The sequence below is a fragment of the Elephas maximus genome, chromosome 21, assembly GCF_024166365.1.
Source record: "Elephas maximus indicus isolate mEleMax1 chromosome 21, mEleMax1 primary haplotype, whole genome shotgun sequence".
In the NCBI taxonomy this organism is placed as follows: domain Eukaryota; kingdom Metazoa; phylum Chordata; class Mammalia; order Proboscidea; family Elephantidae; genus Elephas; species Elephas maximus.
The window spans coordinates 40,161,139-40,188,354 of record NC_064839.1 but is presented as its reverse complement, the minus strand read 5'-3'; the positions used below and the strand labels follow the sequence as shown (position 1 = coordinate 40,188,354).

General features: G+C 41.3%; 1 protein-coding gene across 1 annotated transcript; it reads left to right on the top strand.

Moving 5' to 3' along the window:
• The first annotated feature begins 332 nt into the window (after positions 1-332).
• LOC126065192 (ATP-dependent RNA helicase DDX19B) lies at positions 333-27,216 on the top strand. Its single transcript, XM_049865030.1, has 12 exons — positions 333-540; positions 8,219-8,267; positions 9,176-9,229; positions 10,168-10,303; positions 10,616-10,708; positions 15,733-15,835; positions 16,536-16,650; positions 18,358-18,535; positions 18,859-19,096; positions 19,687-19,849; positions 20,382-20,573; positions 20,966-27,216. Exons 1-12 carry the CDS (start codon positions 484-486, stop codon positions 21,025-21,027), a joined length of 1,440 nt encoding a protein of 479 aa, XP_049720987.1. The 5' UTR covers positions 333-483; the 3' UTR covers positions 21,028-27,216.

Genomic DNA, 27,216 nt, shown 5'->3' with positions numbered 1-27,216 from the left:
CACTTGTGCATTTTAAATTACCAACCTGAAAAGTGAAAAAACCATCTGCTTGTTTCAATATGCATTTTGCTGACTACTGTAATGGTTTTCTGTTTTGCTACATTCAATCAATGAGTGTTGCTATGCCGCTGTGCTGGGCGGGAATGTGGTCTTGTTCTTTAGATGGAGATCCAGTTGACCGGAGCCTAGGCATTTTAAGATAACTATCTCAGGTCCTGGTTCTGGATGTGTGATAAAGAGTAGGCAGCAAAGTGGTAAGGGGGGGGGACCTCAAGCGACAGCCCGGATGGAGACTAGGGGCGGCCGGCGGTGGCGCAGACTTCACGTCACTGCGGCGCGCCGCTTCCGGTCCTCAGCGCCTTAGCGAATGATTTCCCCTGCGACGGGGTCAGAGCCGGCTCGTCGCGACCCCAGGGACCCCACAATCGCATCGCGCCAGCCAGCGAGCCTATCATCTCTAGCTTCCCACTCACGCCCGGGACCATGGCCACAGACTCGTGGGCCCTGGCGGTGGACGAGCAGGAAGCAGCGGCTGAGTCGGTGAGTTGGCTTCAGCTGTAAAAGGGCGTCTGGGAGCCAGTTCTAGCCGGGGATTTGATACTTGGGAAAGCACACTTCCTAGGTTTGTCAGGGCGGACATGGGAAGCACGGTATGATGGAGCTTGGCCCCCTGAGCTGCCCTTGTTTACCCACCCACCTCCGGTGTTACGTAAGTGCAGGTGGGCGCTGCTATTGATAAAGTCAGCCATTGCCTGTCTTCCTGGAATAAGGACTGATCATGGAATGCAGTCACCACCATGGATTGTAATCACCTTTGTAGGTGTCATTCTTGCAGATTCGGAGCTTTTTGGGGTCAGTGACCATGTCTTACTCATATTTATGTGTCCCCTCAGCTTGCTTAGTGAAGATGAATGATTGATTTGGTCGGCTTGGCAGTCAGTAAATCCTCTCCTGATCCACTTTGTTGTTTTCTGAGCCTGACACAGTAAAGCACAATATAAATGTTAGATATTACACTTATTTCTCCTATCTAATTAGATAGGAGAACTTATTTCTCCTACCTAAATACACTAAGTTCCCATAGTGCTTTGAGCCTACTTTTGTTTGCACTTATTTTTGTGAATTCCTTGAGATCAAGGACCCTGTCTTATTTTTTATAACTGACAAAAAAATTAGCTATCCTTGAGCATGGTTCAAAGAGTTTTACCAATAGCAGTTCCCACTACTACTAATATTTTTCCTTCCCAGAGGCAACTGATTTTTTTCCTCTTTAAAACTGATTTATAGCACTTTCTTCTTCTTCTCTAAATAACATACCTGTTACGCTACTTCTTGAAATTTCAGTTTTTGGTATTTATTGATTTTGGCCCTTTCTCCATCCTGCGTTCCTCGCCAAACATGCACACTTCCCCATTCCTCATCTTTTCATTGCGTTATATTGTGGTTTTAGTTAGATAAGTGTTGTATTATTAGTAACCTATGAATACTTTTACTTCCCTGCAGAAATTTTTATTTTTGTTCAATTTACAATTGCCTTGTTTTTTGGGAGCTCTGGTGGCATCGTGGTTAAGAGCTCTGCTGCTAACCAAAAGGTCAGCAGTTCAAATCCACCAGCTGCTCCTTGGAAACCTCGTGGGGCAGTTCTACTCTGTCTGTCCTATAGAGCTGCTATGAGTTGGAATCAACTCAGCAGCAAAGGGTTTGGGTTTTGTGTGTGTGTGTGTGTGTGTGTGTGTGTTCATATTCTACATTCTTATCACCAAATCAATTCCATACTCTTTGCCAGCTGCCTAAATTTATCTAAAAATGTTGAGACACATAAAGTATTCTGTCAATTCCATCTCTCTCAGGTCTTAGAGCCTACTTCAAATGGAACTAGTTGTCCTTTACATTTGGAGCACAGCTCTCTTTTTTGGGGGGGGGGATTGGGAGAATGGGGCAGATTTCCCTTCACTCTCATTCTGGGGATTCCTTCTACCTTTCTTTTATGTTGGATCTCCTCCTTTCTGTATCCTCTCTGTATTGATTTATTCTCTTATTTTGGTGGAGCCATCCTTCAGCTTTCTGGAGGTATATGGGAAGCAAATTTTCTAAGGTGTTGCATGTCTGAAGTTGTCTTTATTTTGCCCTATCGTTTGAATAATAATTTGCCTGGGAGTAGTTTCGTAGTTTGGGAATTATTTTCCTGCCAAATTTTAAAGGCATTGTTCCACTGCCTTTAAAACCAGTTGTCTTTGAGTTAACTCTGACACATGGTGACCCCACGTATGTCAGAGTAGAACTGTGCTGCATAGGGTTTTCAGTGGCTGTTTTTTCAGAAGTGGATGATTGCTAGGTGTTTCTTCCAAGCCTTCTCTGGATGGACTCAAACCACCAACCTTTCGGTTAGCAGCTAAGTGTGTTCACCATTTGCACCATCCAGGAACACCCATTGCCTTTAGAGTTCTGTATTTGTTTTTGAGATGTCTGAGACCATTCTGATTCCTGAAGTGGCCTGTTTTTCCCCCTTTCTAAGCTTGGGGAATCTTCTATTTGTATCCAGTGTTCAGAAAATTCATGATGATAGGCCTTTATATGGGTCTATTTTCATCCATTTTGCTGGGTGGGTTTTTTCAACCTGGGAAACTCTTGTCCTTCAGTTAAAGTAAATTTTCTTGAGTAATTTCATTGTTGATTTCTTCTCCTTTGGGTTTTTTTTTTTTTTTTTTTTTTAATTCTCTTTCCTGAATTCATTAGTTGATTGTTGGATCTCTTGGACTGGTCCTTAAATTGATTTAAGTCAGGTTTGTTGAGGTATAATTTGCATATAGTAAAATTCACCCTTGTTAGGGATACAGTTCTGTGAATTTTGACAAAGGCATACAGTTTTATAACCACCACCACCACGATTAAGATACAGAACATTTTTGTCATCCCCAAAAGTTCACTTGAAGTTCTTTTCAGTCACTCCCTTCTTCCCACCCTTCTCTGGCAACTGCTGATTTGTTTTCTGTCAATACAGTTTTACCTTTTCCAAAATGTCATATGAATGGAATCATACAATATTGTAATCTTTTGGAGAAGTCTGGCTTCTTTCACCTAGCATAATGCATTTCAGATTCAGCAGTGTTGTAGCACGTATTCCTTTCTGTAGAAGTACGAGTTTCCTTATTTTGATGGACATTTGCTTATTTTCCAGTTTTTAGCAATTATGAATAAGGCTGCTATTACATTAGGGTACAGATTTTTGTATGGACACATGTTTGGATTTCTCTTGGATAGCTACCTAAGTGTGGGATTTGGTGGGTTATATGGTAAGTGTCTAGCTTTATTAAAAACTGTTAAACTGTTTTGGCTGTTATATTTTGCAGTTGCTTCACATCCTCACCAACACAGTATTGTCAGTTTTTTCTCTGTTCTAGTAGGTTTATAATGGTATTGTTTTGTGGTTTAACTTGCATTTCCCTAATGATTAATGATGTTGAGAATTTTTTCATGTGCTTATTTGCTGTCCATATAACTTCTTCGAAGTAGCTTTTCAAATCTTTTGCCCGTTTTTAAAAATAAGTTTTTTTTAAATGAGTTGGGAGAGTTCTTTATATGTTTTGGATAAAATCCATTATCAGATTTTTTTTTCTGCATGTATATTCTCCCAGATTGCAACTACTTATTTTTTAAGTAGTACTTTTTGAAGAAATACAGATTTTCAAAGTTGACAAGTTCTCATTTATCAACTTTTTAATGATTAATGCTTTTTGTGTTCTCTCTGAGAAATTGGCCTTACCCAAGGCCACAAAGATTTTCTACCATGTTTTCTTTCAGAAGTTTCATAGTTTAAGTTGTACATTTATGTCAGTGATCTATTTCAACTTAACTTGTTAATGATGTGATGGAAGGTATGGACTGAAGTTCATTTTTTCCTGTATGGATATATAAATATTCTAGCGCCATTTATTGAAAAGAGTTCTTAAATTTTATCTTTTTCTTCAATTTTTCATCTTTGTCTTTTTGCTGTATTTCCTGGGAGATTTTCTTAAATACCTTCTAATCTTGTTTTTCTTTTCTGCTATTGTGTTCTTTGATTCCAATAGCTAACTTTTTCCTGTTAGCTTAATGTTCCTTTTTTTTTTTTTTTTTTTACAATGTCTTGTGCATCTTTCATGGCTGTGATATCCTGTCATCATTTGGAGGACATTAATAATTGTTTTCTTCTGTCTGTACAGCCTCTGTTTCCCGAAACATGCTTTTCTTTATTTGTTTTAGTATCTGTTTGTTCATGGTGGAGACTTCTCAAATGTCTGATAATCCTAAATTGTCTATTCATTTTTAAGAGTAGGTGACTAGAAAGATGAGTGGAAGCTCTGAACACATGAGTGATGCTTGTCAACTCTCACCTTCACTGTAACCCTTTAGTTGGGAATCCTCCCACATCAGTGTCCTGAGAACTTTCTCCTGGAACTGGTCAGACTTTTTAGAGAGGGATCATGTAATTTCCTGCCTGGGAGGTGGAGGTCTGACTCTCAGTGTTGTGGGAGCTGAGTGGGAGGAGAGAGTGGAGGGAGCATTGAGGTCTCAGCGCCCAGCCTACATATTTCCACTAATACTCCCATTTTCATTATGGCATCTCCTCCTGCAACTGTGGCCCTTAGCTTATTTATCATAGCATTCTTCATGCCTAGCCTAGCAGGCAGTATTAACTAAGTGAACTCTAGTCCTAATTTTTCCCTTTCCAAGGCCCTGTCAAAAAGAAACTTTTCAGAGGGTACCTCAATATGCATATATCTATTTAGAAATTACGTGTTATAGGGTTTTACTAAATGTCTTATGTACATTGTAACAGTCAATGAAGGCTGAGATACAGATGAAATAAATTGTCTTAAAATGTCTTTCTGTGCTTTGTGCTGGCATTACACCTCCACTAGCTAATGTCTCAAAGCACAATATACACTTAGGAAAAAAAAGTCATTAATGATTGTAAATAGAGATACATATTTCAAATAATTTTGATAGTTTTTGGGGGGGGGGCCTAATTCCATGTCATATCACTGGCATTATTTTATCCCATCAGTATGCCTAAGAGTTTTTGTTAACAGTGGGAAGCAGCTTTGTCATTTTTTTTTTTTTTTTTTTGCTTAAGTTTCTGTCTTTAGAATTATCTTTAAGGTAGAACAGAAGCTCAGAATAAGACATCTTTGATAATGAAAATTCAGGTATAACGTCATTAGCTCTGTCTTCCTCAGCAGGTCCATACCATCCACTTTATTATTCTCATAACAACAAAACCCTGAATTTTACAAAGTTGAATCTTGGGGCCCTTTTTGAGTGTTGTGGTAGGATTTTACTGTAGTTTTGTTTTTAAATAAAAGCTTATTTAAGATATAATTCATATACTATACAACTCACCCATTTAAAGTGTATAGTTTTCTGGTTTTCAGTATATTCACAGAGTTGTGTCGCCATCACCATGATTAATTTTAGAACATTTACATCACCCCGAGAAGACACTCTACCCATTAGCTGTCACTCCCCATTTCCCTCCACCTTCCCTAGTTCCAGGGCACCACCAGTCTGTTTCGTCTCTCTGGGTTTACCTGTTCAGGTCATTTCATAAAAGCGAAATCATACAATAAGTGGTCCTTCGTGACTAGCTTATTTCACTTTGCATAATGTTTTCAAGGTTCGTCCATGTTGAGGCATGAATCAGTACTTCGTTTCTTCTTATTGCCGAATAATATTCCATTGTATGGACATATCACGTTTTATTTATTATCAGCAGATGGAGTTTTGGGTTTTTCTACTTTTGGGGTATTATGAATAATGCTACTATGATTATGTACAAATTTTTGTGTAGACATGTTTTCAATTCTATCTTTAAGATTAGTATTTTCTTTGCAGTTAGAATTGTCTATGAGAGGCACTGCCCTGTAGAAGCTATGAGCTCCCACACTTTGTAGCCCGACAAACTTGGATTTGTATTCTACTGCCACCAGCACCTAGTTATGTGACCTTGGGCAAGTCACTTAAACTTTCTATGCCTCAGTTTCCTCTGTAAAATGGGGATAATCATAGTACCTACTTCACTGAGTTATGGACACGAATGGTGTGTTATATAAGTGATAGGTGGTTGTTGTTATTATTATCATCTATAATTCACAGTTTCTTTGCAGGAATTTTTTTAATTACCTGTTCATATTGTGTGGATTAATTTAGTTGAACCTGGATAAGATTTGCAAATCTGTTTAACCATGCACAGGTAAATTATGATAGGTCACAGTATTCTAAAAATGAACAAATATTAAAGACACCTGTGCTGAAACATTCTCGAAGCCAGCTCTTCAGACAGGGATTGGACTGGACTACAAGACAGAAAATGATACTCGTGAGGAGTGGGCTTCTTAGATCAAGTAGGCACATGAGACTATCTGGGCAGCTCCTGTCTGGAGGGGCGATGTGAAGGCCGAGGGGAACAGAAGCTGGCTGAATGGACACAGTAACACAGGGTGGAGACAAAGAATGTGTTGTCTCATTAGGGAGAGAGCAACTAGGAGTATATACCAAGATGTATGTAGGGTTTTGTATGAGAGACTGACTTGATTTGTAAACTTTCACTTAAAGCACAATAAAAAAAAAAAAAAGACACCTGTGCCATATGGAACTCCCACTGATCATCCCCACAAGCCTGCAAAACAGAGGTGCCTGTCAGATGCACAGAGCAAGATTACTTTGTTCAATCTGTATTTTCAGTATTCATCAAGCTTCATTTCTTATTCCTTTTAGATAAGAAAACCTTAGATTCTATTTATATTTATTTTTCATACCTCAGTGTCTCCTCCTTGTTTCCCTGGCTGTCTTCACCCACATTGAAGACCTCTTTTCAGTGTAGAAAGCAAAGGTTTTGAAAACTCTGATAAGATCTTCTTAGCCTCCTACTTTACGATTTTGCCTAAGACAATCCCTATTAGTGTAGTTCATTTACCATTAAGTCATCCTTCTTAATAGCTCAAGAATCATTTCTCAGGTAGTTTTTGAATAAAATAAAAACTGCAGCTGTATAGTTTTCACTTACTTTCATGTATTCTAAAAACTAAAATGTTAAAAGCATTAAAAACATATGGATATTATAATAGCAGGGCATCAAATGAAGTAAGCCTTCTCCATTCCCAACTAAGTCCCCACTAAAACAATTTTTCATTGCTCCCTCTCCCTTCTTGGACCTAGAGGAAAGACAGAAATCTCATAAAGAACCTCAATCAGTGTAGTTGATGCTTTAAAAAATAATCACTTGTGGTGATTTTCATTCTTTTACCCTGGACTAGATGGTGTCCTAGGTCCTACTTCTTGTTTTATGATTTGAGCACCTGCTTTTTGCTAAGTCCAAAGATTGATTAAAAATATCCCATCTTTAAGGTATTTGCATTGTAATGTTGTTGTGTGCGGTCAAGTCAATTCCAACTCATAAGGACCCTCTAAGACAGAGTAGAACTGCCCCACAGGGTTTCCAAGGAGCAGCTGGTAGATTCAAACTGTCGACCTTTTGGTTAGCAGCTTGAGCTCTCCTGCTGGGATATCCCTGATTTAGAATGTTGGATGAAGGCACTAATAATTCTGTTTGTTTTTTTTTTTTGAAATCCCTCTTTGATCTGTCTCTTTATTTCTATTTCCACTTCGGCCTGCTGGCTATTTTGGTGACATAGGATGTTCCCAGTTTAAAATATGAGCCAGCCAGCACGAGGCAACTTAAGTGTAGGCTGCATAAAAGTAGGCATGGTTCTGTGGCTCAGACATACTCTGCAGCTTGACTGACTCCTCCCCAAAGGTGCTGTTCATGATAGTCCTCCCAACTTGCTGTTCTCTCTGACTGCATTTTGCAACATCTCTTTGAATCTCCTCTAGTTTGGAAGATGAGAGATTGACAACTCAAATGATATTTCACTGAGAGAGGATCTGTAATTACAGCATGAAGCAAACACAGATTATACTTCTCTCTCGGGATCGTGATTAGGAAGTGTGGTTCTTCAGCTGTTGTGTAATAATTTTTTTTTCTACTGCTGAATTCATGGAAAGTTTTGTTTATTCTAACTCAAACATTTCGCAGACCAAAGGAACCCAGCTGACAACCTAACTATGACCAGGTTTTGAGATTGGCTCATTTTAGCCCAGCTTCACTGGGGAGGCTCTGTGAATTCAAAATCTTTTAAGTGATTTGCCTGACACTTTCCTCCCCATATTCTCCGTTTAGTTGAGCAACTTGCATCTTAAGGAAGAGAAAATCAAACCAGATGCCAATGGTGAGTAACTAAAAGCTAGTTTTAAACAAACAAGATTTCCTTTAGTATTTCTGTTTTGGCATAACAACTGCCTGAAAAAAATCTTATGTACCAGACAGGCAGGTGTTGGCCGTTGTTCGATTGGGGAATCAGCAAACTGGATTGTATGACCAAAGTTTGCTTAATGTAAGCATGAGGATGCCTAACTGGCTTATAAATTATTAATTACTAACCATGGGGATATACTGCCAAAGATTATTTGTTGTTGTTTTAATGTTCCTTAATTTGGGATGAGATAGACAAAGTATGAACAACTTGAGAGTTTACTTATCCTAATTATTCTGAAATCAGAGTATCAAAAATCTGTTGATGTAGTTAATATTATAGGGGGGAAATGTAACATTTACCTCACTTTGAATTCACTTAAAATCTTCTGTTTAATTCATGTATTTTTACGTAACGGTGTGCTCTTTTGTGCTGTATTTTAAAAACTAACATTGTTTAAATATACATTTGTTTTAATCAACAGCCTATGTACATGTAATTTTAATGGCATTATTGTGTTTGTATATCGATGATATGATTTGCTTAGATACTCCTCTTGGGCATCAAGGTGGTCTCCAATCATTCTGCTATAATCATCTTTCTATTAACATTTTTAAAATGTTGACATTGTGAGGGAAATGAACATTGGTTTTTGAAGTAGGTGAGGGGACCTGGAATAGGAAGGAATTGAAATATAAGCAACAGTGTTTCATATCTTTGTCTGATTAGGAACAATAATATGTTTTTATCAATGGCTTGGTTTCCTCATTCATTTTTTTGCTTCCTAGGCCTTTATATTTCTAGTGTCCCATAGAATTTGAATTATCTCAGCTGTTGGGTATGGGATGTGATTTTGAATAATGGCCACTTTGTGTCTGATAAAGGTGCTGTTGTCAAGACCAATGCTAATGCAGAGAAGACAGATGAAGAAGAAAAAGGTAACATAGCCATAGCCCTATATAAATGAGGTTCTACATTTTAAGAGAATAGATGATTATAAGGCTTTATTTTTACACCCGACTTGGCTTGACCTTAATGGAAATCACAGTGCTAGTATAAAAGTTCAACATAGTCAATGGGTGAATTCTGTCAGTTTACGTTTTAGGGAAATTTTACGTTGAACAGCTGATGAACTTCAGCAGCAGCAGGAAATATTCCCTGAATGCTTGTACAGGGCGTTATAAAAGAAATGTTAAGCTGCTTTGCTATAATCTAATAAAATAATACTTAATGACGTTTAGACACATTCAAAATGGATGATAAGATATAAACGGCTTGTACGGCATCAAGTTACATAACATACAAAAATAGACTTTGTTAATTCCTGTTTTTAATTGTTGTGGTGTGTTTAAGCTAATAATTTTAAGTTTATATGGAGTGCCAATTAGGGAGTAAATATTGGTCTGGATAGGAAAAAAATATAACCTCAGAAAAGGACTTAGAATTCTGGAAAGAGTTGAGGCCAGACAGATGATGCAGGTATCAGAATTTTTCCTTTTAAAAAACAATTTTAGGAGAAGGAACAACTCAGAAAAGGAAGGGCAAAAATGGTTGCATGACTCAAAGAATATAATCAATGTCACTGAACTGTACTTGTAGAAATTATTGATGTATGTTCTGCTGTGTATATTCTCAACAAAAATAAAATACATTATTTAAAAAATAATGTTAGTCTTGAATGGAGAAGATACCTCTTTAGCTAAAAAAAAAAAAAAAAGATTAATTTTATATTAATCAAATCTGTGATATACCTTGAATTAGAAGGCCCAATCCAAGTACACGTTGTTACTTAAAAATACAGTGTTAGTTGAATTCAGGTGAGGTCATTGTGGATTTCATGGACTTTTAAAAATCTTTGCTCTCTTTTTCCTGACAGAGGACAGAGCTGCCCAGTCCTTACTCAACAAACTAATCAGAAGCAACCTTGTTGATAACACAAACCAGGTGGAAGTCCTGCAGCGGGATCCAAATTCTCCCCTTTACTCTGTGAAGTCTTTTGAAGAGCTCCGGCTGTGAGTTATTTGTTTAATTCCTGGGACTCCCTTTTGCATGTAAATAGGGATCCTCTGCAGACCTTTTTTACTAACACAAGCTTAATAAAAGAATTCAGCAGCTTTGTGCTATTAAGTAGAATTTTCAGGTAACCTAGAAAAGCTTTAGCTGCAGTCACACATGGTGTGCTCAGTTCAGCATGTATATGACTCAGGTATTGTTAGTTACAAACTCTGTGTAACAGCAATAAAAGAGAAAGAAAATCCCTCAGATATTTTCCTTCTCTCTTCAGCCAAAGAGCGTGTGACTTTCATCTTTAACTGTTTTTCTAGGAAACCACAGCTTCTCCAGGGAGTCTATGCCATGGGCTTCAACCGTCCGTCCAAGATACAAGAGAATGCATTGCCTTTGATGCTTGCTGAACCGTATGTATCCAGATGCAGTTCTCTTTCATTTTTAATTTTTTAACTGTATTATTTAGAAAAATTATACTAGTAATTTAACTGAACACAGGTTCTTGTCCTATTAGCCACTCGAAATAAGACAGATGCCACACCACCAGTTGCTAGGGAAACAGAAAGTAGAAATTTATTATTTGCGCAAACAGGGAGCAACGTGGGGCGTAGCAGCCGAAACACCACCCGCTCCCTGCCCCAAGGGAGCAGGGAGCTTTTATATCCCCGAGTCTCCAGGGGACAGGGTTTGGTGCCTGATAATCTGAAACCTCCATTCCTCCCATGCCCATATTTGGAGATCCATATGCTGAGTCAAAGGGACATTTAGCTTTGCATATGGGCTCAGTCACCAGTGGTGTGCTGGAAAATATCCTCCTCTGCAGTGATGCTCAGGGGGAAGACGGTCTCTGTTGGTTCTGGGGGAAGGTCTTTGTCATCAATCTTCCCCTGGTCTAGGAACTTAGCACAGAAACCCCAGGTCCAGAGAATGCACTCTGCTCCTGGTGCTGCTTTCTCAGTGGTATGCAGGCCCCCTGCCTCTCTACTTGCTTCTCTCTTTTTTGTATCTCAAAGCAGATTGATTTAAACCACAACTTAATCTTGTAGATGGAGCCCTGCCTCATTAACATAACTGCCTCTAGTCCTGCGGCATTAACATCATAGAGGTAGGATTTACAACAAGTAGGAAAATCACATCAGATGACAAAATGGTGGACAATCATACGATACTGGGAATCATGGCCTAGCCAAGATGACATATTTTGGGGGGACACAATTCAATCTATGACAGTCCTGGAACTCCTTTTTCTATTTGTCTAAAAATACGTATTTACTCAATCTTTGTTCAGTGTCAAAACAGTGACATTTCTTCAAGATAAGTAATATTTCTTTTCAGCTTGGGACTTTGAGCATACATAAAGGTGAATAAATGGAGTATTTGTTAGATTGTTTCTTACTGATCATTTGAATTTGTGGATCTTAATGCTTTCATGGAAACCCTGGTGGTGTAGTAGTTAAGTGCCACAGCTGCTAACCGAGAGATCAGCAGTTCAAATCCACCAAGCATTCCTTGGAAACTCTGTGGGGCAGTTCTACTCTGTCCTGTAGGGTCTCTAGGGGTCAGAATCGACTCGACGGCAGTGGGTTTAATGCTTTCATAAAAAAACCAAAAACCAGACTCAGTAATCTGAACGGAAGTAGACTGCCACATCTTTCTCCTGCAGAGCCGGTGGTGGTTTTGAACCACCAGTCTTTTGGTTAGCAGTCGATCGCTTTAACCACTGTGCCACCAGGGCTCCTTGATGCTTCATAGAAGCTCTTTTTTTTTTTTAATTTTTATTGAGCTTCAAGTGAACATTTACGAATCAAGTCAGTCTGTCACATATAAGTTCATATACACCTTACTCCATACTCCCACTTGCTCCCCCTAAGGAGTCAGCCCTTCCAGTCTCTCCTTTCGTGACAATTTTGCCAGCTTCCAACCCTCTCTACCCTCCCATCCCCCCTCCAGACAGGAGATGCCAACACAGTCTCAAGTGTCCACCTGATAACAAATAGCTACCTCTCGTCAGCATCTCTCTTCTACCCACTGTCCAGTCCCTTCCATGTCTGATGAGTTGTCTTCGGGAATGGTTCCTGTCCTGGGCCAACAGAAGGTTTGGGGACCATGACCGCCAGGATTCCTCTAGTCTCAGTCAGACCATTAAGTATGGTCTTTTTGTGAGAATTTGGGGTCTGCATCCCACTGATCTCCTGCTCCCTCAGGGGTTCTCTGTTGTGCTCCCTGTGAGGGCAGAAGCTCATTTCTTAAGTTGTCAATGCTAGATGAGATCTGTGAGAATTATCTGGTACCTTTTTTCATTGGAAAATATTTGAGTGTCTATAGGGTTGCGTGAGTCAATGGCAACGGGTTTGGTTTGGTTTTGGTTTAGTACGTACCAGGTACCGTTCTAGGGCAGTTGAATATATTAGTGAACAAAGCAGACCAAAATTCTGCTTTCTGTGTAAAGAGATTACATTCTAGTTTGGGGCATAAATCATTTTTATTAAAAATAACTCCAAGTGGATCAAAGACCTAAACATAAAGACTAAAACGATAAAGATCATGGAAGAAAAAAATGGGACAACCCTAGGAGCCCTAATACAAGGTATAAACAGAATACAAAACATTACCAAAAATGGTGAAGAGAAACCCGATAACTGGGAGCTCCTAAAAATCAAACACCTATGCTCATCTAAAGACTTCTCCAAAAGAGTAAAAAGACCACCTACAGACTGGGAAAGAATTTTCAGCTATGACATCTCCGACCAGCGCCTGATCTCTAAAGTCTACATGATTCTGTCAAAACTCAACCACAAAAAGACAAACAACCCAATCAAGAAGTGGGCAAAGGATATGAACACACATTTCACTAAAGAAGATATTCAGGCAGCCAACAGATACATGAGAAAATGCTCTCGATCATTAGCCATTAGAGAAATGCAAATTAAAACTACGATGAGATTCCATCTCACACTAGCAAGGCTGGCATTAATCCAAAAAACACAAAATAATAAATGTTAGACTGCGGAGAGATTGGAACTCTCATACACTGCTGGTGGGAATGTAAAATGGTACAACCACTTTGGAAATCTATCTGGCGTTATCTTAAACAGTTAGAAGCAGAACTACCATACAACCCAGAAATCCCACTCCTAGGAATATACCCTAGAGATACAAGAGCCTTCATACAAACAGATACATGCACACCCATGTTTATAACAGCTCTGTTTACAATAGCAAAAAGTTGGAAGCAACCAAGGTGTCCATCAACGGATGAATGGGTAAATAAATTGTGGTATATTCACACAATGGAATACTACGCATCGATAAAGAACAGTGACGGATCTCTGAAACATTTCATAACATGGAGGAACCTGGAAGGCATTATGCTGAGCGAAATGAGTCAGAGGCAAAAGGACAAATATTGTATAAGACCACTATTATAAGATCTTGAGAAATAGTAAACCTGAGAAGAACACATACTTTTGTGGTTACGAGGAGGGAAGGGAGGGAGGGTGGGAGAGGGTTTTTTATTGATTAATCAGTAGATAAGAACTGCTTTAGGTGAAGGGAAAGACAACACTCAATACATGGAAGGTCAGCTCAATTGGACTGGACCAAAAGCAAAGAAGTTTCCGGGATAAAATGAATGCTTCAAAGGTCAGCGGAGCAAGTGCGGGGGTCTGGGGAACATGGTTTGCAGAGACTTCTAAGTCAATTGGCAAAATAATTCTATTATGAAATCATTCTGCATCCCACTTTGAAATGTGGCGTCTGGGGTCTTAAATGCTAACAAGCGGCCATCTAAGATGCAGCAATTGGTCTCAGCCCACCTGGAGCAAAGGAAAATGAAGAACACCAAGGCCACACGACAACTAAGAGCCCAAGAGACAGAAAGGGCCACATGAACCAGAGACCTACATCATCCTGAGACCAGAAGAACTAGTTGGTGCCCGGCCACAATCGATGACTGCCCTGACAGGGAGCACAGCAGAGGACCCCTGAGGGAGCAGGAGATCAGTGGGATGCAGACCCCAAATTCTCATAAAAAGACCAAACTTAATGGTCTGACTGAGACTGGAGGAATCCCGGCGGCCATGCTCCTCAGACCTTCTGTTGACACAGGACAGGAACCATCCCCGAAGACAACTCATCAGAAATGAAAGGGACTGGTCAGCGGGTGGGAGAGAGACGCTGATGAAGAGTGAGCTAATTATATCAGGTGGACACTTGAGATTGTGTTGGCAACTCTTGTCTGGAGGGGGGATGGGAGGATAGAGAGAGAGGGAAGCCGGCAAAATTGTCAAGAAAGGAGAGACTGAAAGGGCTGACTCAAGAGGGGGAGAGCAAGTGGGAGTAGGGAGTGAGATGTATATAAACTTATATGTGACAGACTGATTGGATTTGTAAACGTTCACTTGAAGCTTAATAAAAGTTATTTAAAAAAAATAAATAAATATATGTTAAAAGGTGATAAGTACTTTGGGGGAAAATAGAGCATTACAGAGGAGGTTAGGAACCTGGTTGCAGTTTTACCCCCAACATTTTATTATGAAAAATTTCAAGCATACAACAAATTTGAAAGAATTTTATAGTGAACATCTATATACCTACCACCTAGATTCTACCACTAACATTTTCTACTATGCCTTATCACATATTTGTCTACCAGTACGTCTTGTTTTTCAGTGCATTTCAAAGTAGGCTGCACACAGCCAATTGTTTTTTTTTTTTATTCTAAAATAGTTGCAATATTTTCATAATTTTAAGTTTCATTTTTAAATGCAATCTTTTTTTTTATTGTGGATTGGGTGAAAGTTTACTGAGCAAATTAGTTTTCATTAAACAATTAATATACACATTGTTTTGTGACATTGGTTGCCATCCCCACGATGTGATTGTGATTTTAAATCAAGTGGTTAGGGTAGGGGCTCATCAAGTAGGTGATCTGAGTAAAGACTTGAGAGAGGAGGGAGTTAGTCACGGACTTATCTGGGAACGATTGTTCCAGGCGGAGGGCAGAGCCAGTGCAGAACCTAAGGCGGGAGCACATCTAACATGTTTTAGGAGCAGCACTGGGGCATTGTGGCAGAGTGGAGGAGTAAGGGGGAGAGTAGTAGACCGGAGCAGGGAAGAGAGCCAGATCAGGTTGGACCTTGTAGGCCATTGTAAGGACTTTAACTTTTATTCTGAGTGAATGGGGACCAATTGGAAGGATCACTTTGAAGTGTCGAGAATAGAGAAATGATATGGCATGCTTCACATCCCACCATAAAAATCTCTGTAGTACTCTGTACTTGTGAAGCCAGCATATGTAACTCTGCTCCAGAATCCAAGGTCTCTTTAAATGAATTTTGAATGCTCATCTTTTGGTTAAGCTTTATTCTTCATTTTTATTAGCCAAAAGGATATTTGAGATTTAAGCTCCTAAACAGTTTGCTTTCTTGTCCAGCCCACAGAACTTGATTGCCCAGTCTCAGTCGGGTACTGGTAAAACAGCTGCCTTTGTGTTGGCCATGCTCAGCCAAGTAGAACCCACAAACAGACATCCCCAGGTAAGGACTTAATGAATTTGGTTTTTCTACTAACCTGTGGAAACCCTGGTGGCGTGGTGGTAAGTGCTATGGCTGCTAACCAGAAGATTGGCAGTTCAAATCCAGTTAGGCGCTCCTTGGAAATTCTGTGGGACAGTTCTCTGTCCTGTAGGGTTGCTATGAGTTGGAATTGATTAGACCACAATGGGTTTGGTTTTTTGGTTTACTAACCTGTAGCTAGAAGGGGAATTCCATTTGATGGGTTAAAAACTAAGCTATGTATTATGTTTCACATAAACCAGAACCCCTCAAGTCAGGCACAAGCAATATGCTTGACCTTCCAGTAACAACAATCCTGTTCCTCTTTCCATAGTTTGCCAATTTTGGGATACTGCTGACAGGCTTGGCTCCTTTACTTGCAGGAATATCTCCTTCATCCACAAATGTCATCCACTAGAAAGTTACGAGAACTTTTTGAGTAGGTGAAAAGGAAACTAATCTCCCAACTGGAATTTTGGATCTTTGATCACATGTGGGTTTTTGTACTCTAATGGCTCATAGCTGTTTCCAAGGGTTTTGACGAGCCAGATTTCTGACCCCTAAGAGTCACAATCCTATGAATTCCAGCTTAGGACTGTGCACTTTAATTCACATAGTCTTTGTTTAGCCTCAGCTGAAGGCTATTGTCTTGAGTTCTCTCTCTGCACTCTTTCCCTGCCAGTGTTTGTGCCTCTCTCCGACATATGAGCTTGCACTTCAAACGGGAAAAGTGATTGAACAGATGGGCAAATTTTACCCTGAACTCAAGCTAGCTTATGCTGTTCGAGGCAATAAATGTGAGTATAAGTATGTAATCTTAATCATTAATCTACTTACTTTTTATTTTGAAAAATTTTATACCTATACATACTTGAAATAGTACAACAAATACATGTACTCTCCACCTAGATTCAAAAACTTAACATTTTGCTGTATTTGCTTTATCTGTATACTTTGTTGTTTTTGTTGAACCATTTGAAAGTAAATGGTAGATAGACATAGAGGCCCTTTATCCCTAAATACTTCAGCATGTATCTCTTAATATGGACATTCTTTAGCATACCCCCAATACCATTATCACAACCAAAAAATAAGCATATTCCCTAATATCTAATACCAGTCCATTTGCATTTTCCTGCAGTCACCCCAAAGATGGTTTTTTTTATAGCTGTTTTGTTTTGCTCCAAGATCTAATCAGTGTTCATGCATTGCATTTAGTTACTGTGTCTCTTAAGTTTCTTTTCATTTGAATGGTCACCCCACCTTCTTTCCTCCCTATTAAATCTCACTTTTTGAACAGACTAAGCCAGTTGCTTATAAAATGTTGCACGTTCTGGATGTGTTTGTTAAACCTCTTTTTAATGTCATTAGAAGAACAGAAACCTCACATGTTCGTGGTTGTTAACTTTGGGAGGTTAATTTTTTTCCTTTTTCTTTATTCATCCTGTCTACTTTTGTTTGTTTGACAACAAACTAACAACATTTAAGTAATTTATCAAGTATTGCTGGGAGTTTGTTTGAATCTTATGGATCTTTAAAAGAAAGTTATGACTTTATGACCCCTAGAAATCAACTGTACATACAGTGTCCTAATACAAGCTTGAAGTCAGTTCTAAAGAAAAAAAGTAAATAAGATAAAACTTGTTGAAAGGTAATCATGAGACATTTAAAACTTCGCCATTTGGATTTGAGTTAGAAGGACAGAATTCTGATGGTGTTGGGGGAGGGGCAGAGAAATTCATTTGTTTAACTGAAGTCAGAAGCAGCATACTTGTTAGCTTTGAATTGACTCAGCCTTCACATCTGGGCAAAATTTCTGGCTGTAACTAGAGGGAGCTTGTATCTAATCAAGGTTATAAATCTTAAAGGGGTAAAAATTTAATCAGTAAGTACCAACTAATTGAAAACAATGAGCCAAATGATAGTGTATCCATTCTCAGATTCTTTTCAATTCTGAACTGCACAGGGTCTGAGAATGTGCCATCGTCTGCCAGGCTTAGTCTGGGGAAGCACATATTCAAAGAAAGGCATTTTGTGTTTTCTTCAGTAGATAAAGCTATCCATAATGATAAGTCCTACTTACTGACTTTGCGGGGGAACTTAAAGGTAACTGACTTGGTTGAAAGAGATAGCTTGAGGGAATAGAGTACATTGAAGAAATCAGAACTTTGAAAAATCTACTCATGAGGAAATACAATCCTGGTCTAGGCAGAATGGTGTTGACAGGGAGAAATAAAGATACCAGATGTTTTAAAAGAGAATCGGCTGATTATACTGAAGAAGCATGACATAGAAGAAGTTCTTCTCATTTTCTATATATCTTTTGAGCATTTTTGTCTGTTTTTATGTCTGTTGACTATTATAGTGACATCCTAACCTTTCCTTAAAATATTATTCCAAGCAGCAAAAAGTTGTATTAAAATAACATCATGGCTTTAGAATTTCTCAAAAAGGAGAGCTGGCTTTCCTATGGAAACACTACAGAAAACATCTTGTCTCCGTAGTGGAAAGAGGTCAGAAGATCAGTGAGCAGATTGTCATTGGCACCCCTGGGACTGTCCTGGACTGGTGTTCCAAGCTCAAGTTCATTGACCCCAAGAAGATCAAGGTGTTTGTTCTAGATGAGGCCGATGTGATGATAGCTACTCAGGGCCACCAAGATCAGAGCATCCGCATCCAAAGGTAGGAACTGCTTGAGCAGCACCTTTTCCCTTTAATTCAAATTCTTCTTGCTCACGTCAAGTTCTTTAGTACTTTCAGAAGCATTTGTTTCATTGGCCATTTCCATGTCAGCACCGAACACCATACTCCCAAGCCTGGGTTGAGAAAGGATCTTTAGGAAATCTACTACCACCTGTCCTACCCCATGTCTTCTGCCTCCCCTCTGTGGTGCTTCGTTTCCCCTTAACTCTTCCTGGGGCCATCCTGGCCTGGGGAGGCCATTCTTCTGTTTCTACCGGTGAAAAACTTGGGGTCATGCAAAATACCTGGGCCTTCCCTTGCAGGATGCTGCCCAGGAACTGTCAGATGCTGCTTTTTTCTGCCACCTTTGAAGATTCTGTGTGGAAGTTTGCCCAGAAAGTGGTCCCAGACCCAAATATTATCAAATTGAAGCGTGAGGAGGAGACATTGGACACCATCAAGCAGTATTACGTCCTATGCAATAACAGAGATGAGAAGTTCCAGGCCTTGTGCAACCTCTACGGGGCCATCACCATTGCTCAAGCCATGATCTTCTGCCATGTGAGTAATAGCAGCAGCAGCAGCAGCAGCAGCAGCGGCGGCGGCAACAGCACCACCTGCCTGCCTGCAGGGGAAGAGCAACACCACAGGGTGTTGCCCTGTGTCTCCCCGCCCCCACCACCAGAGAGCCACCTTAGTACTGAGGTGGGCCAGTTCCTACCCTGTGGCAAAAAAGGGAATGGTGACTCACCTCCACCTACCTGAGGGCATGTTCTCCTCAGATTGTAATGAGTTATAAAGGAAAGACTGTGAAGAACTGAACCTTCATTGATCCTACTTCTTGAAGATTACTTACAGGAAGTCCCAAATAACAATCCAGTGATTTAATTTTAAACGTTAAGAATATATACTATACAGGAATGAAGATCTTTGGCTCAAAGCAAAGTTTTCATAGATGAAAAACTAAGAGCAGGTATTTGAACCAAAAAAATCATATGGCTAAAATTCTATTTGAGAAAGTTTAAGTCTAACCTGCTGACTTAGTTCAGCAGAACCTTCATATTACTCTAATGGCAACAGGCTACTTTTTCTTGGTGTCTTCATTTTTTTCCCACAGGTAACTTCATTTAAAATAATTCTTTTCACTCCAGACACGCAAGACAGCTAGTTGGCTGGCAGCAGAGCTCTCAAAAGAAGGCCACCAGGTGGCTCTGCTGAGTGGCGAAATGATGGTGGAGCAGAGAGCTGCAGTAATTGAGCGCTTCAGAGAAGGCAAAGAGAAGGTTCTGGTGACCACCAATGTGTGTGCCCGTGGTGAGCAATAATAGGTCCTGGTCTGCCAGGCTTGGGTTCCCAGGCCCCCTTAGAGAGAGAAATCCTTGTTTATGGGAAACTCAGATGGTCTGGGGGGACAGTGGGGAGGAGCAGGTTGGTGGTGACATTATTTTCTGGGAGAAACTGTTTGGATTTCCCTCAGCAGTTAGGAACTTTCACAAGAGCCAGGAGTCCTGGCTCGGTGGGAGCAAAGGTAGAGCCATCTGACTGGCTGAGGACGGAGCCTGCTCTTCTCGGGGTACCCGGTGAGGTTTTAGCTGCATCTCCAGATACCTGTATCAGCAAAGCTGTCTTACTGGTTTCATAATGTTGTTAGCACTTGCCAAAGTCCTGGCCTGTTCCTCTGGGTTGTGCTACATGCCTCTATGCTACTGTGTCCCCAGGTCCCAGAGCTGACCCACCCCAGACTCTTCCCTCCCCCAACGTTGGTGGATCTCAGCCTAACTTTGGGCGACAGTGATTTTGTCTTGTGTCGCTAGTCTTACTCTATCGCCAACTCTGCTTCATACAGGTATTGATGTGGAACAAGTGTCTGTCGTCATCAACTTTGACCTTCCTGTGGACAAGGATGGGAACCCGGACAACGAGACCTACCTGCACCGGATCGGGCGCACTGGCCGCTTTGGCAAGAGGGGCCTGGCCGTGAACATGGTAGACAGCAAGCACAGCATGAACATCCTGAACAGGATCCAGGAGCATTTTAGTGAGTCCCTGGCGTGTCCTCTGCCAGGTGCCCTTTGCCAGCCATGGGGGTGGGGAAAAGGGGGGGTTTTCCTACGACCCCAAGAGAGGCCTTTGTCCCCGACCACATTCTCCTCCTTTCCTAAGATACGAACATTCTCAAAGACCACACATGGAGGGCCCGGGGCTCGACTGACAGTGCCTTCTTGGCCGGGCTGATGGGGCTGGGACTCTGCTGCTGTAGCAGCGACCAGCACCCTGCCGACTCCTGTTTGTGCCCTGCAAGCCTGTGGGGTGAAATGAAGGATTGCTGTAGCTGGAGGCATGCAGAGACCTGTGTCTGTCCTCTCCCTGCCCCAGGTGACTTTAGCCATGTCTCCACGTGTTGATTTCTCTTTGCATCTTTTTTCCCAGATAAGAAGATAGAAAGATTGGACACAGATGATTTGGATGAGATTGAGAAAATCGCCAACTGAGAAGCTCCACCCGGAATGATGCCAACCCTTGGGCTCGCCTGCTCGGGAGATGAGTGCTTTCACGGCACAGGCCCACAGCCACCACAGAGATGAAGGCGCGATTAGAGAAAACTACCTACCTCATTTTAAATTACGTTTGGACTTGACAAAAAATTGTGCAAATGATGGGGGAAGGTAGAAAAAAATTGTTTACACAACTTTCCAAGATTAGGCGTGAATACACAGAAATTTACCTTTTGGAAATTCCGTCTTTTTTTTTTTTTTGCCAATGTTTCCCCATCATTATGCGAATCTAGCTGCGGTGGCTAATCACAGGCCCTAGGATCCCTTGTGGCAGCCCATGGCTGTTTTCTGGCTAGGAGTGTATAGCCCAACCTCCAGCCCTTGTAGAAGTAACAGAATAGGGGTGAAGAGGGGACATGGAGAGCGAGGCCTCAAGTAGGACAGTGTATAAGCCCAGCCATGTGTTTGGAGTGTAGGGTGAGGCAGCAGAGGAGGCCTGTGAGCTACTGCTGTGGACTTGGAGTGAGACAGCTCATCTGAAATGTTGCCAGGCCCCTCTCTCCTGATGCTCACAGCAAGAAGGGCTTTGATAAACCTGGATCAACATGCCAACCTGGAACTTTTGTTGTATGCATGTGTGTGTTTCAGGACCACAACCTGCTGTCTTGTCAGCAGGTGTACTATACAAACAGCACACGTGAGATTATTGGTGGGTCCTTTGCTTGCACCTGAGCAAGTCTTAAGGAGAAGTCACCACGGAGCATTAGTGATGATCCTAGCTTGCCACGAAACCTGGTCTCACAGGCACTTGCAGCAACTTTTTTACGTCCCTAACATCACTGTTCTTTTACTATCCCCAAGCAAAGAAAAGGTGATCTGAGGTCTGGATCCTCAGTGGAAATTCTGGTCTCAAGTCTCTACTGGTCAGCCTCAAGGCAGCTGCCAAAGTGTTCAGCAGTAGTCACAAATCCATGCTGTCTCCAGATCGCAGAAGGCTGTCTCCAGATCTCATTCAGAGCTGGGGAATAATTTCAGATGTCTGGCATCTTAATTATGAAGGGATTCTGAATGTCTGTGGTCACAGTGCTTGGAAAACAAACGGGTACAAACTAAGGGACGAAGCGGACAACAGCCATTCATCTGTCAAGGCAAGAGTAAATACCAAGGCCTGTGCTCCATCCTTACTTAGCATCTTTGTGCAGAATAAAGCAAATAATAGTAATTGACATATCCTCATACCTCACCAAAGCTATTGGTACCTACAGAGTGACAGCATAGGCGAGATGAAACAGAGTTGCAAGAGCAATGTGAAAACCCCACCAGGAAGAGTCCTCTTCAGCTCTTTGACTTTGACACAGAATGGCCACTTTATCTAGGACCACACAGGGACTTTTTCTGTGCTGAGAACTATTCTAGTCCTAGACCTTCCTTGTAAGCCTTTCAGTGTTTTAGGCCAGATCTGTCTCCTGGAAGGGAAGGGGCCAATGCCAGCTCCAGGTGGTTTTTTTAATCCAACGTTACAGATACTGCAGACAGACCCACAGACTACCAATTCCACCACATTCACCCAGTGGCTACTTGACTAGTAGGATCTTCTCTATTAGCCAGCTCTGACCCATCTTGGGACTCTCATAAGAAATTTTATGCTCCCCTGAAGTCCTGTGGACTAACCCTGACATTACTGAAAACAAGGGCAATAAATAAAGAAGTATAGACTCCTCACTAGGCTGCAGCTGACCATACCCCAGCTTCTTCCCACAACATGTATAACCTGTCTTATGTTGTAGCCGTAAACCTAAGAGGGAAAATGGGAAAGGATGTGCTTCAGACAGACTCTTTATGAGTAGGAGTAAATGGGTTATGTGGTAGAAATGTAGGTCAACAGTTCTTAATGTGGGATCTTGGACCCCTAAGAATTCAATGGATGGGTTTCATGGACTCTATGAAGTACATCCAGTATTTTGAGTTGAAATACATTTTCCTGAGGAGCGGCTTCCAAAGGAGTATGTATCAAAAAGGTGAGACCCGCTGTTGTGGATGGCTCTGGAATGTTGCCCTAGTGTCACTACAGTTCATATTTTTTCATCATTCATTCCTGCCATTGCCTGTCTCTCAGGGCTCAGTGGTCCACAGTCCACCTCTGTGACCTTGTGCAGCCTAGAGACATCACATAAAAATGTATTGAGCCCTTGGGAAGCTCAGCTTCCCAGGGAATTGTTCCTTTACTGGTTTTAGTAAGTTCCTGTGTATGGAATGATAAACTGTAACCTAGAACAGAGAAACTGCCTTGGGAAAAAGAAATTCTGGTTAAACAGAAACTTCTGGATTGGTTCATTATCCATAAACAATGGATTTTATTGGTTTTTTGAGTGCCATTCATTGGTTGTATGCTCAGAACTAATCAGTATTGGTTATTCTTTATTGATGCTAATTGAACTTAGTTATGAAATGTTCATGTTTCTAAGGCATCATTAATAAGGAAACAACAGCATGTTTTTGGTTGCTGATAATAGTAGTCATAAGTGAAGACTCATGTGATTCCATAGGCTCGTTAACACCTGATAATTTTTTTCAGGGTTGACGTTGCTCCACCTTGAGCAACTGGAGCCCTGGTGGTGTAGTGGTTAAGAGCTGTGGCTGCTAACCAAAAGGTCGGCAGTTTGAATCCACCAGCCACTCCTTGGAAACCCTATGGGGCAATTGTGCTCTGCCCTACAGGGTTGCTATGAGTCAGAATTGACTCAGTGGCAACAGGTTTGGATTTTTTTTGGTTTATTGTTCCAACTCAGGCAATCAGAATGTCTCCATAGGCTCAGGGCTCTGTTCAATTGCTAGAAGGCTCCTCACATTCCTTTTTTTCTTTTAACCACTGGTAAACCAGAGGGTGTTGGCTGGCTAACAGGAAAAAGAAAGGTAGGTGCTAGTAAATATAAAATATTTACATTCTGTTTTTCTAGTGCTAGGAAAGGAATATAATTAAGACTTGGAAATAGGTTTTCTCCTTTTGCTGCTTCCTTCTCTTGTCATTTAACACAAAGGCTATCCCATACAAAGTTTCATTGGGATTCAGAGGGTAAAGGTTTATGAGGTTAGAGATAATTTCATGAGGGAGTGGATTTTGCTTATGACAGGTGTCTTAGTTATCTACTGCTGCTATAACAGAAATACCACAAGTGGAGGGCTTTAACAGATAAATTTATTTTCTCTGTTTAGGAGGCCAGATGTCCAAATTCAGGGCGCTGACTCTAGGGGAAGGCTTTCTGTCTCTGTTAGTGCTGGAATAAGGTCCTCTTTTGAGCTTCTGCTCCTGCATGATCTTCATGTGGCTTGGCATCTCTCTTATCCCCCATCTCTGCTTCCTGGCTTGCTTGTTTTATTTCCTTTATATCTCACAAGAGATTAACTCAAGACACTAATCCTGCCTCATTAATATAACTCATTCCCTAATGGTATAACCACAGGCATAGAGGTTAGGATTTACAACACGTTTTGGGGGGGACATAATTCAATCCATAACAACAGGAAAGTGGGATTCAAAGTGACAAGTAGAGGGCCCTAGGCAGGGGGAAAGGAATATTAAGCTCAAACCAAGTTCACCAGGATAAATGCAGGAGGTGTAGTGAGAAGAGCAGCCTAGACACATTAGGTAAAATATGAGGATTTGATTGCTTGAATGGTATTTGGATTTAGTCACAGAAAGGAACTGATGAAAGGGTGTTTTGGGAAAAATGGTCTAGCACAGATGTATAGGATATATTGGAGGTAGAAAAGGCTGGCAGCTGAGAAACCAGTTAGAAGATTATTGCATCAATCTCATCACATAGCAAGTACCAGGATTTCATTGGCTGTATTTGAGAACACGGAATGCATCGGAGACATGGGGAAGGAATGATAGGCTTTTATACCTTTTTCTTACTCTGAAAAAGACTTGTAGCTCTTAAAAATTGTATGTACTATGCAAAATAATTGTGGGAAGAAACCCAAAGGGAAGGTTTGGAAAAAGCAGATGGTATCAGTGTTGAGGCTGGTCAACAGTATGTACGATGAGAGGCCCCCTCTCCTTTGTCAGTACCATCCAGGCTTTTAGAGATCTCACGGGCCCTCTTCAGGTTTCTCTTGGTCCTGCACGTAGATACAAGGTTCTTGGGAATTCCCCACAGTATCTATTACCTGACTACTTCTTCTGCTTGAGAATACATGTTCCTTATTTCATTGCCTGAGTCAGATTGCAGCCTCTTCCAAAAATGACTCAGTGGAGCTAGGAGGCTACCATACTCTGCTTTCCCAAAACAGCTTCAAACACCTGTGGGAAGTTAGGGACCAGGTGGGAATCCACTTGGCAGGGCTATCTATGTCTCAGAGAATTTGGTGGTCCTATTTCCCTCCCCCTTTTCTCATTTCCTCCCCCCAGCCCCTCTGAAGGAGAAACAAAAATTCAGGAGTATCAAGAACTCAGTGAGGTGAAGTTTTCATCTTCAGGATTCTAGCTAAGATGGATGTGAGAAAAAAGAAAAGACCACTAAAAATGAGAGTCCACGAGTGCTGCAAAGGGCTAGGGAGCAAGCAGATTGGAAGGAATTCAGAGGATGCTCCCCCCCTTCTAACCCCAGGCATCACCTATGGCCATTCGGTCCACAGTCCTTATCTCTTGGAGCTTCCTCCCCACAACAGAGCGTGGGAGACTTGGATACCCTGTGTAGGGAAAGAAGGCCTAGAGGGGGAACCTTACCCCTCCACCAAGTTGCCCTCAACCTGTAATTGGGTTGGACCTATCACTGTGGTTACACCTCTACTTTGAACTCTTCTTCCAGTCCTTCCCCTTCTTCTGACTCTTCCTACTGTTTCAATGGTGAATATCACTTCTTCAGAAAGGTATGCCCCATTCCCCTGCCATAATCTCCCAGAATGCCCTGTGCTTGCCTTGTCAACACTGTCAGGCAACCTTCTAAAGGCCTACATAGTGTAATTTGTTCCTCACAACAAATATGATTCTGATTTTACAGACAAAGAAGCAGGCACCAAGAGATTAAGTAATTTGCCCTGCAAACACAGCTATGAAATTGCAAGCCTAGACAATCTGGCTCCAGGGCCTACAATCTTAACCACTAGTCATCACCCTTTTTGGGACTACTTGTTGAACTTGTGTCTTCCCTTGAACTTAAGTCCTGTAAGGGTAGGATGGGTAGTGTGTATGTCTAACTTAGTCGCCCCTGAATTCCTAGCTGTCGGCAGGGTGCGTTGCACATAGAAATCTGCTGTTAATGTGTGTTAACAAATTAAAGTGTGGAATGTGTTACGTCTAAATATTATGTCCAATCACTTTTTCATACAATTTTATTTTTTCATCATTTTATCATAGTCATTAGACCTTTGTGGTTCAAATGCAAACTTGGTCTAGCTCTTCCCATTACCCCTAAATTATTTTGTGACTCCTTATGCATTCATGCATTCCTCTTCCCATTCTCCTGTTGCTTCCAGTACATGGAGGCATCGTAAGGATGAAAGTAGTTGTCCTAAAGTGGGCCATCCTATCGTCACCACACCCACAGCAAGCGCAAGCTGAATAAATCTTTGCATGCATTTGTTCAGAAGGAATGATGATGCCACAGGGTCAAAGACGTGATCCTTAGAGATGGGTATTTGCCACTCATCAATTCACCTAGTGACTCATTCACTGCTTAACTCAATTGCTCATTGTACCCCTTCGAGGGCAGGTGCTCAGGAGCCAGTGGTGAACAAAACAGGCAAGGTCCCTGACCACGAGACTCACATTTGAGTGATGAAGACAACAAACATTATGAGATCAGCAAATTCTGTACACGACGCAGTTCAATGTACCATGCTCACTCAACTGGGGTCTCAGGCTGCTTTCTGGCCCAAAGGGTCAGTTGGATCCAGCCTGGAGAAGGGCTGTCACCTTCTGATGATTGGCTGGGTGGCTGGCCTGGAGCAGTGGCTGGGAGGGAGGCCCAAGGCCACGAGAGACCAGGAGAGCACTGTGAGGGTTCTTTCTCAAGAGTTCGTCTTCTAGTGGGGAAAGTCAAAAAGTAAACTGGAAGGAGGCAAGTAAGATGATTTTTGATGGTATCCAGATGTTCACCGAACTGTCACCAATTAATAGGGAAGGGGTGGGGGCCTTAGGTAATTTATATGCTCTTGATGCACTATTATACCACAATTAAATGA

Coding starts and splice junctions, on each gene's coding strand:
- LOC126065192 (XM_049865030.1), top strand. CDS start 484: ATGGCCACAGACTCGTGGGCCCTGGCGGTGGACGAGCAGGAAGCAGCG. Junction 9,230..10,167: donor GACAGATGAAGAAGAAAAAG/GTAACATAGCCA, acceptor TTTTCCTGACAG/AGGACAGAGCTGCCCAGTCC. Junction 10,709..15,732: donor CCTTTGATGCTTGCTGAACC/GTATGTATCCAG, acceptor TTTCTTGTCCAG/CCCACAGAACTTGATTGCCC.